This window comes from Oryzias latipes, chromosome 22, assembly GCF_002234675.1.
Source record: "Oryzias latipes chromosome 22, ASM223467v1".
Lineage (NCBI taxonomy): Eukaryota > Metazoa > Chordata > Actinopteri > Beloniformes > Adrianichthyidae > Oryzias > Oryzias latipes.
The window spans coordinates 16,855,925-16,873,400 of NC_019880.2; the positions used below are offsets into that span (position 1 = coordinate 16,855,925).

The 17,476-nt window shown below is 40.7% G+C and overlaps 3 protein-coding genes across 6 annotated transcripts; 2 read left to right on the plus strand and 1 right to left on the minus strand.

Moving 5' to 3' along the window:
- Positions 1–307: 307 nt before the first annotated feature.
- fam167b (family with sequence similarity 167 member B) lies at positions 308–3,823 on the minus strand. Its single transcript, XM_004082643.4, has 2 exons — positions 3,428–3,823; positions 308–3,201 (listed from the first exon to the last, which is right to left on the minus strand). The coding sequence occupies exons 1-2, from the start codon at positions 3,725–3,727 to the stop codon at positions 2,938–2,940; spliced, it is 564 nt and encodes a 187-aa protein (XP_004082691.1). The 5' UTR covers positions 3,728–3,823; the 3' UTR covers positions 308–2,937.
- Positions 3,824–5,168: 1,345 nt separating this feature from the next.
- On the plus strand, positions 5,169–14,060 carry LOC101162799 (myotubularin-related protein 9). 4 transcript variants are annotated; one of them, XM_004082644.4, is made up of 13 exons: positions 5,174–5,638; positions 5,787–5,843; positions 6,132–6,240; positions 6,583–6,708; positions 7,434–7,607; positions 7,678–7,895; positions 7,971–8,132; positions 10,835–10,976; positions 11,977–12,197; positions 12,277–12,428; positions 12,520–13,376; positions 13,478–13,673; positions 14,018–14,060. In XM_004082644.4, exons 1-11 carry the CDS (start codon positions 5,454–5,456, stop codon positions 12,618–12,620), a joined length of 1,647 nt encoding a protein of 548 aa, XP_004082692.1. In that variant the 5' UTR covers positions 5,174–5,453; the 3' UTR covers positions 12,621–13,376; positions 13,478–13,673; positions 14,018–14,060. The 4 variants fall into 4 exon arrangements, with proteins under 4 accessions (XP_020569219.1, XP_004082692.1, XP_011488825.1 ...); XM_020713560.2 differs by lacking the exon at positions 6,583–6,708 and having other exon boundaries at positions 5,169–5,638; XM_011490523.3 differs by lacking the exon at positions 5,787–5,843 and having other exon boundaries at positions 5,177–5,638.
- On the plus strand, positions 13,128–17,431 carry LOC110013325 (L-threonine 3-dehydrogenase, mitochondrial-like). Its single transcript, XM_020713845.1, has 9 exons — positions 13,128–13,139; positions 13,478–13,673; positions 13,967–14,060; positions 14,138–14,208; positions 14,293–14,442; positions 14,525–14,697; positions 14,796–14,886; positions 15,788–16,057; positions 16,297–17,431. The coding sequence occupies exons 1-9, from the start codon at positions 13,128–13,130 to the stop codon at positions 16,440–16,442; spliced, it is 1,203 nt and encodes a 400-aa protein (XP_020569504.1). The 3' UTR covers positions 16,443–17,431.
- Positions 17,432–17,476: the final 45 nt, after the last annotated feature.

The window sequence follows — 17,476 nt, forward strand, 5'->3', positions numbered from 1 at the left end:
ACCTCAGAAGGTTTTGTCTGTTTTCTATGGTATTCCTTGTCTTTGTCTCCCTGTTCGGGTCTCAAGTTCATGTGTCCTGAAGCACATGCTGATCAATCCCCCTCATTTCAGGGGCTGGCTGTTCTTTGAGTTCCCAGAGGCTTTGCAAAGTCTAAGATTCTGCACAGCCCTCTGAGGTTCTGATGTTTGGATGACAGACTGGGCCAAGAGTTTTAAGCAGAAGGTGGCTTCAGGATAGATCTCGGATGCATTAAAACTGGTGGAACCAGTGGTGTTAGCTAGTTGATCTGCTGGATTAACCATAATTGGAAGTTCTTTGCTTTATTGTATTTGAGTGAAAACGGACACCAGCAAGAAACATTTACAAGTGAATTAAAGTGATGAAAATAAAAACTTACATTGTAAGGCACTTTCTTAGTTATGTTCGACTTAGGCAGATAGACTGTAAATATGCTCATAATTAGGTTCTTTTTCTCTTTCAGTTTCTTTCCATTCAGTAAAAACACATATTGCTAAATTCTAAAATCTTTAACTTGTTTTAAATTAATTTAGATTTGTCTGACAAAAGTAAAAAGAAACTAATGAAGAGAAACCAACACAACCTAACACAAGGCATAAAGCAAATGCAACCTGAACCACAACGCCAACGCACTAACGAGGAAAAAAAAGGAACTCTATCTTGACAAGAAAACTTCATCTTCACATCAAAAACTGATATGATAAAAAAAGGATGAAGGGAAAAAAAGCAGAGCTATAATATGTAGTCGTGTACGTCCTGAAATGAACACATTCCCCACAGTAAAGAGACTTCTATCACAATCCTACCAAGTTAAGACAGAGTCCCTGTAATGATGGACACCACAACGTACCAGGCAAAAATCAAACCGCTCATGGACACAAAAGGAGTCCTTTAAAAGTAACCCACAAAATGAGAAAAGTACCTGTATATCACCACTAATATGAGACTATAAGATGCATACAAACACCCACAGATAATAAATCCCCAAGAGTACACTGTGTACTTTAAGATTAGATCTGCTCTCTATTGTTTAAAATATGAGATCTACCACAAATACAAAAAGCTTGATTTCATTTTATTTCTCAAAGATCCATGTAGACATATTAATACTAGATCTATAGAAATATTTGAGTCACCACAAAGAGCCATGAAGAAACATGACATCCTGAGTGAATGGATGAAACGAGGCAAGGTGAGTTTAAATTCAACCACTTGGCAGTTCATATGCCCCTAATGGACTCAAAGGTCTGCTAACAAAATCAAAACAGCAAATTAAAAGGAAACAAAAGGAAAAAAATAACAAAAAAAATCCAAAATGCTTTGACCTTCTTGTACATTCGTTTACTGTAGGTGTAAACTTCTTTTACACCATCTAAACCAGTTCTTCAAATGACCACTGATGGTGGTCATTTGAAGAACTGGTCGTGAGCATGGTCAACCACATACAGCTGGTAGGTTCATCTGACTGGCCACGCTCACAACAAAACGCCTATATTGACAATCATACAATGTGAAAAACATTCAAAGGAAGTCCGAGGGCCAAACATACAATGGCAATGTCAGGATTTTATTCTATCTGGTTTATTGAATGCACATTTCTCAGCAGGAAGTTGACAAAAGACAAACCTGCTGGGTTCAGAACTACGCTCTGTGCCACTGTCTTGAAGGCAAACTGGTCTAATCCTAGGGTGATAGGGACACCAGGATATTTGGCTGATCTTCATTTCTCTGTTCATTTGCTGTTCAGAAACATCAATTTCTTGCAGGAAAAAGGGTTTTGAGTTTTAATTAAAATTCCCCATCTATACCTGCTCCATATTCTTTTGGACTGTTTTTGTTTAACAGTCCCACAAGTGAAGGAGAAAGATCTCCTCTTTGTCAGCTGAGCAATGGAAGTCAAAGCATGACCCCCAAGGTCAAAAAACAGCAATCTCTAACTATAGTTCCCTGACTAAAGGAAATGCATGTAGATGTCTAAAATGGATAAAGCATGAGATTACTACACAGTAAAATCCACAAAGATTTCATTCATTTTACTTGTTAACAATCTACAATCAATGAACAAACACACAGAAGCTCTGTTGCATCTGGAAACTAGGACACCAGACCCGGGGCCCCTGGCTATACGCATAAACCTCGGGCCCTCTGGCTTTTGTCACTGCAGTGGTGAGACTGCAGAGATATTTTGGTCTTGTGAAGGAGAGGTGTAAAAACTGCTGCATGTAGCCTCTGATTTCCCCCTGCCATGGACGAATGGGGCCTCAAGAGCTCAGAGTATTTACTTTAGGCACCTGCTTAACTGAACGTTCCTTTATCTGATCCTGTGTGCGCCCTGAATGCAAAGTCTTTGATTTATTCGAAGAACACGACATTTCAAACTGAACATGTGCAAACCTACAGCTTCCAGGCCCTTCATTTGGGGATTTAGGTAAACAGAAAAGCTGCTAATTGTTATTACAAGGTTCTTCTTTTCAGATAAATTGTTTTTTTAAATTATCGTTTCAATGTATTTCCCTTCAGATTAGGTTTGTGACTTTGTTGGCAAAGTGACCAAAGTGAATTAAATGAAATTTTTGAAAGTTCCCTTCAATTTTTTTCCAATAAGCCCTCTCCAGAGCATAGAAACATGTGTTTTTGCATCACAAAATATCCCTGATAACATTAAAACAATGAATTATCCTGCAGTCTCTTTTTAATAATGTGCAACAACAAAGATGCCCTGAATCATTCCAGCAGGAAGCTCAGACAGTAGGAAAGGTGTGTGCCTCCACAGGTCTGCATACAGAGGTTTCCTCATTCATGTCAGGCACATGTGAAAGTTCATTTTCACACCAAGCCCTCAGTGAAGAGGAAATAACTGTGAAAACATTCTTTATGCCAACACAGAGGAGCTGGGAAGCTCCCCAGTTCACCGAGTTCTAACAGAGCGAGAACCGTCTGGAGTTTATGTTCATCTTGGTCAGGCCCAGATGCTTCAGGGGGGTGGACAGAGCAAAGGCGGCCTTCATTGGAATGTCACAGAGCAGGTCTGACTCTTCCCCGCACTCCTCCAGTTCGTAGGAAGCGTCGTCGAGCATCTCCTTGTGACGGTGGCAGACCTGCTCCACCTTCAGCCGGTGGATCTCACTCCGCAGACGGATGAGCTGACGGGCCAGACGGTTGTCCTGGACCTGCATCTCCCTCTGGGGTGGGAGCAGAGAGAGGAGGGAGGAGACAGTGGGTGATGAGAATGTGAACTTCAGTGAGATAACACGGCATGTTTTGCTTTTGTGTGGTTTTATCTTCTAATCAAAGGGGGGTTCATGTCTGGCATTATAAAATATGAGCAGGGAAGGGGTAAAAGACTATGCATGTTGTTCTGAGCTCTCTGTTTGGACTTTGATGACATAATCCAATATTAAAACTCACCAGCTCTTTCCTCAGAAAATCCAAAGCATCATCAATGGTATCAAAGCCACAGATGTTGCGCACCGTCAGCTCGGAGTCCTCGTTCCTCAGAACTGCAGGCATGGCCACGGCTTGTCCTTCGGGGTCTGGACTGTCTCCTGCGCTCCTCTCCTTCCACGGGCGCCCCAGCACCCTCTCCTGCCACTCCAGATACGATGGCCTGCGCGTCTCCAACTTCAGCTTCTCCGTTAGAGCCTTCACGCTGTCCAGACCCTCCGCCTCTCCATCTGAGGATTCCTCTCCAAACTCTTTGAAATCCATCCGTGTGACTGGTCGCGAAAACCTTTCAAGGGAAACTTGTTGCGTCGGCGCTCCTTGGAACTGTAGCCCGGCGCAGAGCGCAACAGGTCCGGAGATCTTTTATAGGAACGGGAACAGTGACCGCCCATCCCGCACAGAACGGGAGGGGTGAATAATTTATTAGCTGTTTTAGATGTTTGGTCTCCTTAGTGGACCCCCCCCCCCCCCCCCCCCCCCGGCAGACCTTCTGTGCACCACAGAGGGGCACCGTGAGACCCTAACACTTCATGGAACCTGGTTATAAATACAGACAATTGTTGGGGTTAAAAATGAGGTGGTACTGATTAAGGTCAGGGCCAGAGCCCGACCCTGACCTTATTATTACAAGGTAATAATAAACCAGTATTGTACAATAATGGGTATAGAGAACCCCCCCCCCCCATTTTTTTTTAAAACAGACCGTTTTATTTCAAGTTTGTAGAATGCAGAAAATGTTGAATTTTTCCTTGTAGTTAGAGCGACTTTTTGTAAAAAGTCATGGGGGGGGGGCTAGAATATAAGGTTAGAGTCAGAATCAAACACAGAATCTGAAGAAAACAACGTTTTGAGTTTAAAAATGAAGGTGAATTTAAAAAGATAACAGTTAAAAATTCATACTTAGCGAGTAGGAAATTTAAACCTTCAAAAATAAATGAATAAATAAATAAAAGTTTTGAGGAATGCAAATGTTAATGTTAGTATATAAGGAAAGAGTAGAATTGTAACAATCAGGTTAACTTTTTAAGGTGAAGTCAGAATTTTACAAATCAAGTCAGAATTTTGATTAATCGGAATTCCATCCATCCATCCATTATAATATTGTTATTATTAACTGGCTATATCCCTTTTGGGGTCACAGGGTTGTCCGGCGCCTGTCTTTGCTACTGTTGGGCAAAAGCGGGTAACCCCTGGAGAGGTCGCCAGTCTGTTGCAGGGCACACAATCACTCCCTAGGAACAATAGAGTAACCAATTAACTTATCAAGCATGTTTTTGGATTGTGGAAGGAAGCCAGAGTGTAAATCTGAAACCCAACATAAGAATTCATAATCATAGCTAAATAAGAAAAGTTAGATTAAAGTCAGAATTATAAAATTAAAGCAAAATTCTGGGGGGAAAGTTAAATTTCAATAGTTTTCCCCCCTGAAATTTATACCGTTATTTTTTTTCTTGTTGCAATAATCCAAAACTTCTTTATCTTTACTATCATTGCTTTGTTAACGAACTTTTCTTTTTACATTAAATGCGTTAATCCAAATGCTTGTCCAATGTCCAACACAGCCTTATCCATCCTTCAAATTTTTGTAAACATTTTACGCCTACAATTTCTGTTTGTGCACAGCTCCATCTGGTGGTCAGTTTATAAATTGCAACTATATCGATGTTAAAGTCAAAGTCCCCTACAAGGAAAATAACTGTCAAACGTGACTGCTACTTTCTAAAAAAAACAAAAAAAAAAACAATTTCTGGGGAAATGTTCCCCTCGCTAAAGTCGCTTTGAATGTCTCCATCAGTGTAATCCTTGCGTTTTTGGTAAAGGTTGATCAGTCGTCTATATAGGCTCCTTATCGTCAAAACATCGTAGAGTGCAGCGCTGCTCAACCAGCCCCGCGTGCGGCTCAAGAGGAAGCTCGCTTTCGTTTTCTCAAAACGCGAGGAAGTGATTTCGACGTGGGGGACAACTCTGTCGAGGAGGCCAGAGCAGTTCCATGGAGTTTTCGGAGCACATTAAGACGGCCAACGTGGAGGACGTGGTGCTGCGAGAGCGCCAGCGGCCGCCGAGCAGAGGGACGCTGTGCGTCACGGGCCACCACCTGCTGTTCTCGGACAGGGAGGAGGACAGCTCCAGGCAGCTCCTGCTGCTCCTCAGAAACATTGATGCCATTGAGAAAAGGTGTGATGACCTCAAAGCTGATGATTTCATTCAATTCAGACATGAATTCTGCCTGATTGTTGAATTTCTGTAAACTTTCTGTAAACCTATAATAATGGTTACTGTTCCTGACTTTTGCATGATCACTTTATTTAATCTCTCTAACCAGTGTGGAAAACCTTTCGGGCTATTCCGGCTTCTTCTCTAAAGCAGGCCACGGTGAAAGGTTGGACATTGTTGCCCATTGTCTGCTGTTTGTTGCCAAAGAAGGAAATTTGCTCAAGATTGCAGCAACCCCCTTTTGTCTCAGTCCTTTCCACATGAGCTCACTTTCTGTGGCTTTGCTACTAACAGCTTCTCAAACCTTGCACATGTGAGCCATTGCGGTCAGGAGAAGAAATCCTCCTCCATGGGACAAGCGGGTTTGTTTCAGCTTCATGTCACGCCTATCTGCTTCACAACAGTCCCCAAACCTGCATTGCTCCAAGTCATATTCATGTGCGTGTCTCTGTAGGATGTCCGGATCTTCTGGGACAATAACCATCAAGTGCAAAGATATGCGTGTGATTCAGTTTGACATCCCAGGCATGGAGCAGTGTCTCAACATTGCACACTCGATTGAGGTATAATAAGCCATATAAGGGTGTAACAATTAATCTACTGATGTATCGATTTATATTCCTACTATTCAACCAGATCAATATATCTGAGGCAAGTTGTTCATCGAATCCACCTATACTATTAAAAATGAAATCAATCGATTCTATCAATATTGGAAAATACCATTTGGATTGAGGAACAGTAGGTTTATTTTACTATAACATTAAAACGACTGAGTGACATCACAGCGGACAACACACTTGCGATGTCAGCAAAAAACGATCGAGCCATCATTCCTGTCCAATGTGTGGAAACCGATTCTGAGACCCGGGATTATGCTAACGAATCTCATGACCTTTCTGCAGATCCTGTCATGTCTGGATAACGTGTGCAAGATGTATCCTTTCTTTTACAAACCCACCGACTCCAACCTGCCGAAGCAGTGGGGCCTCTCGACCCCTGAAACGCACTACAGTAAAATGAAGGACCTTGTAAGCCGCAAATAAAACTCTATTTGTCTCTGCAGTTCAAGGAGGAAAATCTTTCATGGCAACCTTTTTTTTTTTTCGGACAATGATTCAGCTGCCATATGACAGGAAAAAGGAGGCAGAAATGCAGGGGTCACCATTCAGGATTTCCCTGTTGCTTAGCTTTCATTTGTTTTCCCTTAACGTCAGAATGTGCAGCTTGAAATCAGGCTTCAAATGTGAATGCCTTCCTGTGGGAATACAGGTTGCTATGGCGATAGGCCACACTTTAGAGACGGCATTGTTGAATTTGTTTTACGAGTACAATATTCTTAAAATAAGTGCCATGTCTATGCATGCTTTAAAGGGGGACCTGGTTACGGTGCTCCGCCCAAATAGTCTGGAGTTTGAATTATATTAAAAGCTTTATTTCACGCTGAAACATACTTTTTTTGGCATTGTGGACAGAGTCCACAGAAGTGATTTAGATGACGTTTTTCCATGTTTGTATCTTAAACCATCTGTGCAAATCCCAAGAGAACAACAAGAGATGATTTAGTTGACTTCTGGCACCAATTTATTCAGTTCTTTTCAAGAAAAATAAATTATATGTTTTTTAGGGTGTAAGTCAGTTAGATACTAATTTAAATGCTAAATTTAACCTCAAGTTTAACTTTAACCTAAGACCAAACTTTACCCATTTTCGTGGCTTTTACCGCACTTTGATCATTCTGTCTGTGTGTTTGCAGCACAAGAAGTGGAGACTAAGCAGCGTGAACAGAGACTACTCAGTGTGCCCCTCCTATCCTCCAGCTGTTATTGTTCCAAGCAGCATTGGCGATGACGTGTTGATAAAGGCGGCTAAATTTAGGCAAGGTGGTCGTTTCCCCGTCCTGTGCTACTACCACAGGAAGAACGGCATGGTGAGATTTTGTGTCAGTGCCAATGGCTCACCTACAACCCGTCCTTACCAATTGAACCCCAACCGCTCAGGTGATCGTGCGCAGCAGTCAGCCGCTCACAGGAGCCAACAGGAAGCGCTGCAGTGAAGATGAACTCCTCCTCCAGGCTGTGATCGAGGGTTCTGACAAAGGCTACATCATCGACATGCGTTCTAGTCAGCAGGCCCAACAGGCCTGGATGACAGGTGGAGGGTTCGAGTCCAAGTCATGTTATGAGCGCTGGAAGAGGCTGCATCGACACATGGAAAGGTAGGTGCTGACATACTTGAGTAATTGTAAAAAAATGCCCCTTGTGTGAGTTTTGTTTTTCTTGGTGGTGCACAGGGGTAAGGTTCTTCAGGAAAGTCTGATCAAACTAGTGGAGGCCTGCTCTGATGAATCCCACAACATGGACCGCTGGCTCAGCAAGCTGGAGAACTCAAAATGGCTGTCCCACGTTCAGACTGCTCTGTCAACTGCAGGCCTGCTGGCAGAGTGTGTAGAGAGGTATGGACACAGTGAGTGCAGGTGTTTGCATAACGCAATGGATAAAATGTAACATACAAGTTACAGTCAGATGCTGTTCATCATGGGCTCCTAAAATTCTAATGACCGGAAGGCGTGTGGAGCTTCACAATAGCAGAAGTTTGTGCTCTGGTGTTTTGTGTTGAAATAAATACTGGAGATGGAGGACAGGTGAGGTCACATGACCTACAGGTTTGTTTGATTTGAAGCCAGTTTCTCAGCTCCACTGCTCTAATGAGTGCCATGAATGCATAAACAAGCAGAGCTGAGTATCACTTAGAAAATATGACATTTTATATTTTGATTCAATAAAATTCTTCACATAACTGGTGGTTCAAACTATTTAACAGTGGACATTTTATTAATTAAATTTGAAATTTTACAAAAAAATAGATAAATAAAAAGAAAAAGTTTTTTTCCCCCATCATTCTTATGAATCAGTCTATACAATTTTAAAGTCAACTGTTTTTTCAATTAATCTATTTTCCTAATGGCTACCTGGTGTGCTGACCTAACTCCTTTTGTTTCAGATTAAGCTTCAATCAGGAAGTTACCTTGGTGTTTTGCCTTGGTGTGTAAGGCTCTGAAAAAACAAATAAAACTAACTTTAGTTTCAAGGAAGTACAGGTTGTTTTTTTGTCTCACTTCAGACTAAAATAGTTAGCAAAACAGATTATGTGCAAGAACCTGTCTTTAGATTGGTGGAGGCCCCAGTAAACACCAGCATCCGATTCTCAAAAAAAGTACCAAAGTACCAAAACAGAGGTGTGTTCTCTTACTTTTGAGCATGCATAAGGTAATTCACAACAGTTCCCATTTAGTTCTTAAGCTTGGAAGTGCATATCACTGAATGTATATGAGAACTGGACTAAACACAAGGAGGTACCCTCTGGTTCCAAGAAGCCAGAATCCCATAGACAGACAAACTTCAGAAATAAGCAGCTGTTACTCAATCACTGAATTTGTCAGAATACCCATTCTTGACGTTTTAAACATGTTCTCCTTAATCCTTAATTTTTACATCTTTTTTTTGGAGTGCAAGTTATTCAAGTTATATACTGACCAATCAGAAACCTCAATATAAGTATGTAGTGCCCGCTGGCCCCCCCACGACATACAGTTGAAATGCTTGATTGACAGAGTTTGCTTTCAAGTGGTAGGGGTGTGGTGTTGCAACAAGCTCCCTCCTGATTAACAAGAGTGGTTGCCATAGAAACGTTGACTCAGACCGATTCGGACCAATTGGTGCTCGCTGACATCATCTGGCTCCAACACGGCAGCGTTTGTATCATGAAAAATGACGACTGAATTGACTTCATGTCGCTGGAGCCTGAAGAAAGCCATTTTCTATGGATGATGTCGCACTCACTCGGTCCAACTCGCTTTTGGTCTAAATCCAGGGTGCAAATTTAGAGTAAAAAAATAAAAAAAGGCACTGCAGTGACTTCATTTTGTCTAACTTCCCAGATCCTAAAGGCTTCTCAGTAAATGGGCTGATGAGGAAATCCTCTTCAAACCAAAGTCTGGGATTCAAACATGTGGGAATCAGTCTGAAAGACAAACAGATTAAATCAACTTTTTATGTGGCTGAAAATAAGAGAATTAGCCTTATGTTGGTCCATGAGTGAGCTAACCATAAAAAAGCCCAAAAACCTGATAAGGTTAAACAAAGTTGTTGAAATATTGACTCTAAATGTGTTCACAATGATGTGAAATGGATGAAGATCATACATTAAATTGCTTCTTGAAGCTTTTTGCTGGTAGAACTGGATCTTCATGCTAAATAAAACAGTCACTACATTTTCGTGAATATTCTTTGGAGGAGTTGGCTCTGCATATGTAGGATGTATTTACAGTCTAAATCAGGGTTCACCAACCTTTTTGAGACCGAGGGCTATTTCATGGGCACCAAGTGGTATGAAGGGCGCCACTAAAAACCTCCCCCCCCCCCCCCCCCCAAAAAAAAAACCAAGACAATTTGAGGACTTCCTTTTGTGTGCCCTATTTTTATTTGCTCATTTTACACACAAAAACATGCATGAATTTTCTAGACTCGTATTACGGGGGGGGGGGGGGGGGGGGGGGGGGGGTCAAACTCAGTTGCAGAGGGAGCCTAATTTCAAAACAGACTTTAGGTTGCAGCCGAACAAGATAAATATTTATTGAACACACTAAAGCTAAACTTTTAAACCTTTAAACCTTTAACTTAATTTTAACTTTTTAAACATAAATGTAAATAAAAACAGACAGGAATATTAATCCTCACATTAATGGATTACTCAACCACCTCAACCTATTCTCAAAATCTTTACATTACATGAATCATAAGAATGTCCAGAAATTGTGTAATTTATTTGATCTATTTAAACTTTTGTAATAGACCCTTACTTTTAGTGATTATTTTTTAAGTTATATTTGTTTACATATTTGGGTTTTCTTTGTCTACCTTTATCTCAGAATTGATATTGTTGTCATTGACAGACATGCCGTGGTTGTTTGTTGAATATTTGCTTCAATAAAAAAAAAAAAAAGATTTTTTTTGGGTGCATTCCCTGCGGGCGCCACAATGGGTGCTCGCGGGCGCACTGGCGCAGAGAGAAGTGAGAGCAGATACCCACAGATACCCACAGATACCTCAAACCTCGGCTGCATTCATGGTTTTTCCCTCTACCTCTGTGGACTAGGGACGGTCATTCAGCTCTAGTTCATGGTTATGAGGGGACAGACTGCTCTTTGCTCATCAGCACTCTGGCTCAACTCATCGTGGACCCAAGCTGCCGCTCTCTGGAAGGCTTTCTGGCTCTGCTGGAGAGAGAATGGCTTCAGGTGAGGGTCACAGAACGTGAGCGAGTGGAGGCTTCAGTGTTTTATTGTTATTTGGAGTCAACAAATGAAGAATTTGTACTCCACAACGGACTGAGGAGCCCTCCACAGTGTAACCCACCTTATACCAACAGATGCAGGGATAGGCTCCAGCAACCCCTTAACCCCTAAAAGGGTTTCAGCGGGATTGAAATGTTTGAAATAAATTTTTTTTAATTGGCAAAAAATGTTACTGTTCTACTTTGTCATAGACACATTCAATATGAAGAGCACATTTACTCATTGATATTTACAATTAAAAAATAAAATAAAAGAAGATACAGCTCATTCAGGTTTGCAAAAAAATGTAGAAAGTCCTGCTGCATTTTGACAGATACACAAAGTTATTAAATCTTGCAAATATGAATTCCAAATTTTATAGACTAGATCAGAATTTAAATTTAATGTGCCTTGATATTCTCGTGGAAACAAGGAAAGCAAAACCTTAACCTATCTTTAATTAGTAATATATCTAAATCATAAAGTTATAACTTATGCTGATATTTACCACAGTCAATCTGTGTTTTTTGAGGCTTAAAATGCAGATCTTTCCATTTAATTAAAAATGTTTAAAGGAAGAGCCTGATGCATGCACAAACTTGCACTGTTTTTTTTAAAAACACTTTCAACATTAAATTAAATATGAAATTACACACCTATTGGTAAATTTATTTATTTATGCTGAACTTTATTGTACAGAACTCCATTTTTTTCTATTTTAAACTTGTATTTTTATTGGTTACTTGTACATATTTTGGATTTAAATTTATACACCACTCCTAGGCTGCTACAATATCATTATTTAATGAACAATGACAATAAATGCTTCTGATTCTGATTCTATTGGTATGCTTGGATACAAAATAAAACTCAGAAAAAAATCCTAATAAGAAATCAAAAGAAATAAATGATGGATGACCAAAGTGTGTCCAAAATGAGCATTTTCCCTTTTTCTTTTTTGCAGGGAGGACATCCGTTTCAGCAGCGATGTGCACACTCAGCCTTTTCCCACGCACGCCTCCAGCAGGAGTCTCCAGTCTTCCTGCTGCTGCTGGACTCTGTATGGCAGCTGTGGCGTCAGTTCCCTCTGGCACTGGGTTTCTCTGAGGTCCTGCTGCTGCGATTGGCCACTGAAGCCTACGCCTCGGATTACGGCACTTTTCTGTGCAACAACGATCAGGAGAGGTCAGATTTGCTGTAACGCCCTTCTTTTTTTTTAGATTTTATTGAGAATTCAATGCTAAAATGAATCTCTGTTGTTCAGGTGTGCTGCAGGAGTGAAGGACAGGACTCATTGTTTGTTCCAAAGCCTGCTGAAACCCACGGAGAGAGATTATTACTCAAACCCTCTATATGAGCCCACTGAGCTGGCAATTTGGCCCTCGGTTCATCCTCAGTCCCTGCAACTCTGGAAAGGTGAGTTTCAATTCCAACACTCTGCCAACCGGTGGCCGTTAAACTCAGACAGTGTAACTTCAGCTTTGCTGTTTTTATTGAACCCCCCCAGGCTTTTTTCTGAGGTGGACCGAGCAGGCTCGACTCCTTGAGGAAGTTCAGGAGGAGATAAGGAACATGGTCATAAAGTGGGGGAAGTTAGCTCTCAGCTGATACCCTCAAGTTTGTTCATTTAGAAAAATAAAATAACAGTTTAACATTTAAAATAAATGTTAAAAAAAATGTTGTATGTTGATAAATATCATTATGTGCTCACTATTTTGTATTGTACGGTATTTCTTACTCTTTTATATGAAGAAAAAGTTTGTATTAGATCATTTTGAAAAACATTCAGGACAGAAAATATAATCTTGAAATGTACCAGATAGAAGAAATCAGTTATTAAAGCTACTATTTTAGTGTTTATTCACTTTATGAAAAATCCTCTTTTCCTGAATTTGAGCCACATAAATAAACATGATTGAAACTAAGCATTTTGATCTCTGAATATTTGGTTACTTTACATAGGTGCTTATTATAATTAATGTGGAGTACTTACTATCCAAGTGGAGTGTAAATGTAATCAATAGACAAAGGCTATATAAGTGACCCACCTCCCCGACCTGTTAAGCTCAGCTAAACACTCTTCACAATACAAATCCCTGTGCACAGCAAGTCAGCATGTTTGCACACGTGAGCCTTTGCAAGCTGGAGGATGTAGTCCTGCTCAGGCGAGAGCTCTGGACCACTGTGATCCCACAAAGAACCACAGAGCCCATCATGACTCTTCTCACATGTATGTTTATCCGGTGGCTACTGAGTGAACCCAGACGGTGACCAATCAGATGATCAACTTTCCAGTTTTGAGAAGCAGCGGCATCTATTGGCTTTGAATAAAAAATCCTCTGTACAGGATTACTCCTCACTCAGGTAAATAACTTTTATGTTCTGGTTCCTTTATGACCCATTATGAAAAAGGATGTTTGTCTCATGTTTCACAATGTGTGATAACTTTTGCCGCTGTCCTTCAGGACATGCAGCCAGGCGTTCGAGTGTGTGTTTCCAACAGGATGCTGCTGAGCCTGTTCTGCCACGGTCGCCTCGGCAGGACGCTCAAACGGCCCGGTTGCAGCTTTGGGTCTTCAGCCTGGCAGATGAGCAGGTGGAACAACCAGGACATCCAGAACCCCGCTCCTCCTCAGGAGAACCCGCGTGTCCTCATCACAGGTGACATCAATATCCAGTCCGGTGTGGGTTTTCTCACTATATAAGATTCACCCTGACGGTTTTCATCAATCGCTGGTAAGAACAGAATACTAGGGACAAGTGCTTCCTCTCTCTTGTTGTTTTTGATGAGCACTTACAGCAGGACCTCACTTTGTGTCATAACAATAGGATGCACACAGACAGTGCTAGCGGCATGAAAGGGAGGAGAATAATGGCCTGGCTTCAGTTTTTGTTCTGGAACAAAGCTTCGCAACAAATAAAGCTTTATTTTCTTAAATATGATGCAACATAACATTGGGTTTTCTTTCTGTTCTTCCCTGAGATAACATTCTCTCTTTTTGCAGGTGGACTCGGGCAGTTAGGTGTGGGACTTGCAGAGATGCTGAGGTGTGATTCACTCAAATCCTACAATTAAAAATTGTATAGAATTTTGCTCAATCAACACAACATTTGTTTCTTTTTAGAAAACAATATGGAACAGAGAATGTAATCCTGTCAGACATCAAGAAGCCACCACCTCATGTTTCTAATAGTGGTATGCAGAACCTTTATGGCCTTTTGTGGCCTTTTATGTTGATTTTATACCCAGAAGTAAAAACATTTTATTCTGTTACTTTAGGCCCATTTGTGTATGCTGACGTATTGGACTACAGACACCTCAGAGAACTGATTGTTAATAACCGTGTCACTTGGCTGGTCCACTATAGCGCTCTGCTCAGCGCTGTGGGTGAGGCTAATGTGGCTTTGGCCCGAAAGATCAACATCACAGGTCTGAATGGACATTCAACGTTTACACAAGCCAATTTTTCAAGGTTTAAAGCCTCCTCCCTGATCTTCTGCTGCCCCTCCAGGCCTGCACAACGTCCTGGACTTGGCTCTGGAGAACTGCCTTCGCCTCTTTGTCCCAAGCACCATTGGGGCATTTGGTCCCTCCTCTCCGCGGGACCCGGCCCCAGACCTCTGCGTGCAACGCCCTCGAACAATTTACGGTGTGTCTAAAGTGCACGGTGAACTTATGGGAGAGGTAAGAATTTTTTAAAAGTTTAAATGCTAACTGAGAAGTTGTATTAATGGAGTAAATGTCCACAAAATGTAAGAATCAGGAGGATTTTCTTTCTTTAGTATCTTCACCATAAATATGGCTTGGATTTCCGTTGCCTTCGTTACCCTGGTGTGATATCAGTCAACACCCCTCCTGGTGGAGGAACAACAGGTATTTCTTCACCTTAACCAACACATACATACATGTGTTTCATTAAAAATAAATATATATAAAAAAGCAGCTGAAGTCACAGAAATTTAAAAGAAAGAATATTAAAAACCAAAAAGTTCAGAATATTTTCCACCACATTCAAAATGGGTTTACTTGTATATGTTGATGAAGATTTTATAACAAGATAATTTGGTGGACATGGTTTGATTGGATGATAAATACATTTATTTAATTAGGTTTGGTTTTACTCTGAAAGGAACAAACAGTCTTGAAACCTCATAGTTACAATAGCGGCTTTGAGGTGGTATTGCTGGAAACTCACTGACATGAAATGAAAACAAAGCCCCAAGCAGAAAAAACTGACTAGTCTGCTAGTTTGAAAACAGACCATTCATCATTGATGATGCACCTTATAATCTAGTGTACCCTATAGTGCAGAAAATACGGTATTTGTGGTGGATCACTTCCTATCATAAGCAAGATTGTCCATTTTTGTTTACCCTGCCACTGAACTGCACCAAAGTTCACTTGCAACCAAACCAATACCCTCATTTTAACCCTTGTGCTATCCTAGGCACTTTAACATTGGGAGTTGGGTCATCTAGACCCACTAGACAGTGGGCTGAACCTTTTTTCTTCAATGATTTGTGATCTTCACCGGTGTCCATGGATTACATGAAATCTTTCCACCTGTATCCACCTTTTTCATGGTAGGAAGAACACGTCAATGCAAGGGTGGGGGTCATCTAAGATAGCACAAGGGTTAAGAGGGCAGGAGTCTGCTAGTTTGGTCTGTAAAAGAACAGTGAAAATCAGACAATCAGAGTAAAGAACCTCTAGTGTGTATCAAACAACCCAGTGTAAAGGCTTTCTAAGATTCTTCTATGCCTTTTTTTCACAGACTATGCAGTTCAGATATTCCACGACGCTCTCAGCACAGGTCACCATGAGTGCTACCTCCGAGCCGACACCCGTCTTCCAATGATGCACATCTCCGACTGCCATCGTGCCACAGTGGAGTTCATGCAGGCTCCCGAGTGCCAGCTTTCACTGCGCACCTACAACATAGCTGCCATGAGCTTCACTCCGGAGGAGGTGGCCCAGGAGATCCGCAAGCATCTACCTCACTTGACGGTTACCTACAACCCAGACTCTGTCCGCCAGACAATAGGTACAACCCAACACCAATGCCACACCCCCACAAAACAAAAACTCAATCACAAAACTTTGTTGTTTTTTTTAAGCATGTTTACTTTGATGAAACTTCAAGTTTTTCAGTTTAAAAAAAATTAAATTAAAGCAACAGAGTTTTATCCCCTTTTTAAAATGTAAATACAAATAAATGATATTTAACTCTTAAAATGCCTAAGAGTTGAAAGTAATCTGGTCATTATCTTTGTCCATTTACAGCAGATAGCTGGCCTGTGAGGTTTGACGACTCCAATGCCAGGAGAGACTGGGGCTGGGCACCAGCCTTTGGGCTTGAAGAGCTGGTTTCAGACATGTTGATCTCCATTCGAGAAAATAAGACCAACGAGGCTTTTCCCAAAAGCTAGCAAAAACCTTTTCCTCCAAAAAGGAGCAGGCTTTTCTCCAGCCTGTATTTAACCACAGCCTCCTTCAACTTCCACATGCTGTCAACATGGACTTTCATGAAACATAAGGACGTACCGTAAAACATCCAATCTTACTCACACCTGACACGTAGTGAGATATCACGCATGCACACAAACTAAAACAGCTGGGTCTTCTTCAGGGAATTATCTACTGTCACCTCTTCTTCATTTGTGTTGTTTTTAATTGTTATGGTTTAAGCACCACTTCACACATGGCAGCTTTGCTTTAAATGGAGCAGAACTATTCCTATTTCTTAAGCTTCTACTATTTCCAAATGTCACAGTTGCATGGATGGGAGCAACAACCTGTTGCAGTGTCTCTGACAGTGTCCAACACACGATGAATTAGTTGAACACATGTACCACTTCATTTCAGGATCCGCTGGACTGACTGGATCTCTCAACTCTGGGCAGGGGCGACACATTTGGTATTCCTGCCATCTTATAAAGCAGATTTTTTGTAATATATCCTATGAAGTGAAAAGTACATATTTTATACATCACTACAACTTTGGTTGTTGTATATGAGAATAACTCTTCATTTAACTTGTATTCCATCCGTGTGACTTTTGATATGAATTATGATAAATATAAATATAACAAATAAAAATAGAAATAAATAAAATAGAGTTTGGAAAATATACAATATAATGTTTAAAATAATGCAGTGGACACTGACAAATAAAAAGGCTATTTATCCAAAAAAAAAGGCTTTTTTTTCTTTAAAAAGGAAAGTTTCTTTTTAATGCTTTTTCTGACCAAAAAAACAAGAAGAAACAGCAGAAAAATAATTTTAAATGCAAGTACCGTTAAAAAGTAGTGCAAAGTAGTACTCAAAATGGTTTGATGTATTTCTGCAAGATGAGTTAATCTGGAAAAACTATGTTTTTTTTTATAAAGGGAATAAAAATGACTGTACGTTGTTTTCAGTTGTGTGTTGTTTTCAGTTATGATAAATGAAATCTATCATGCCA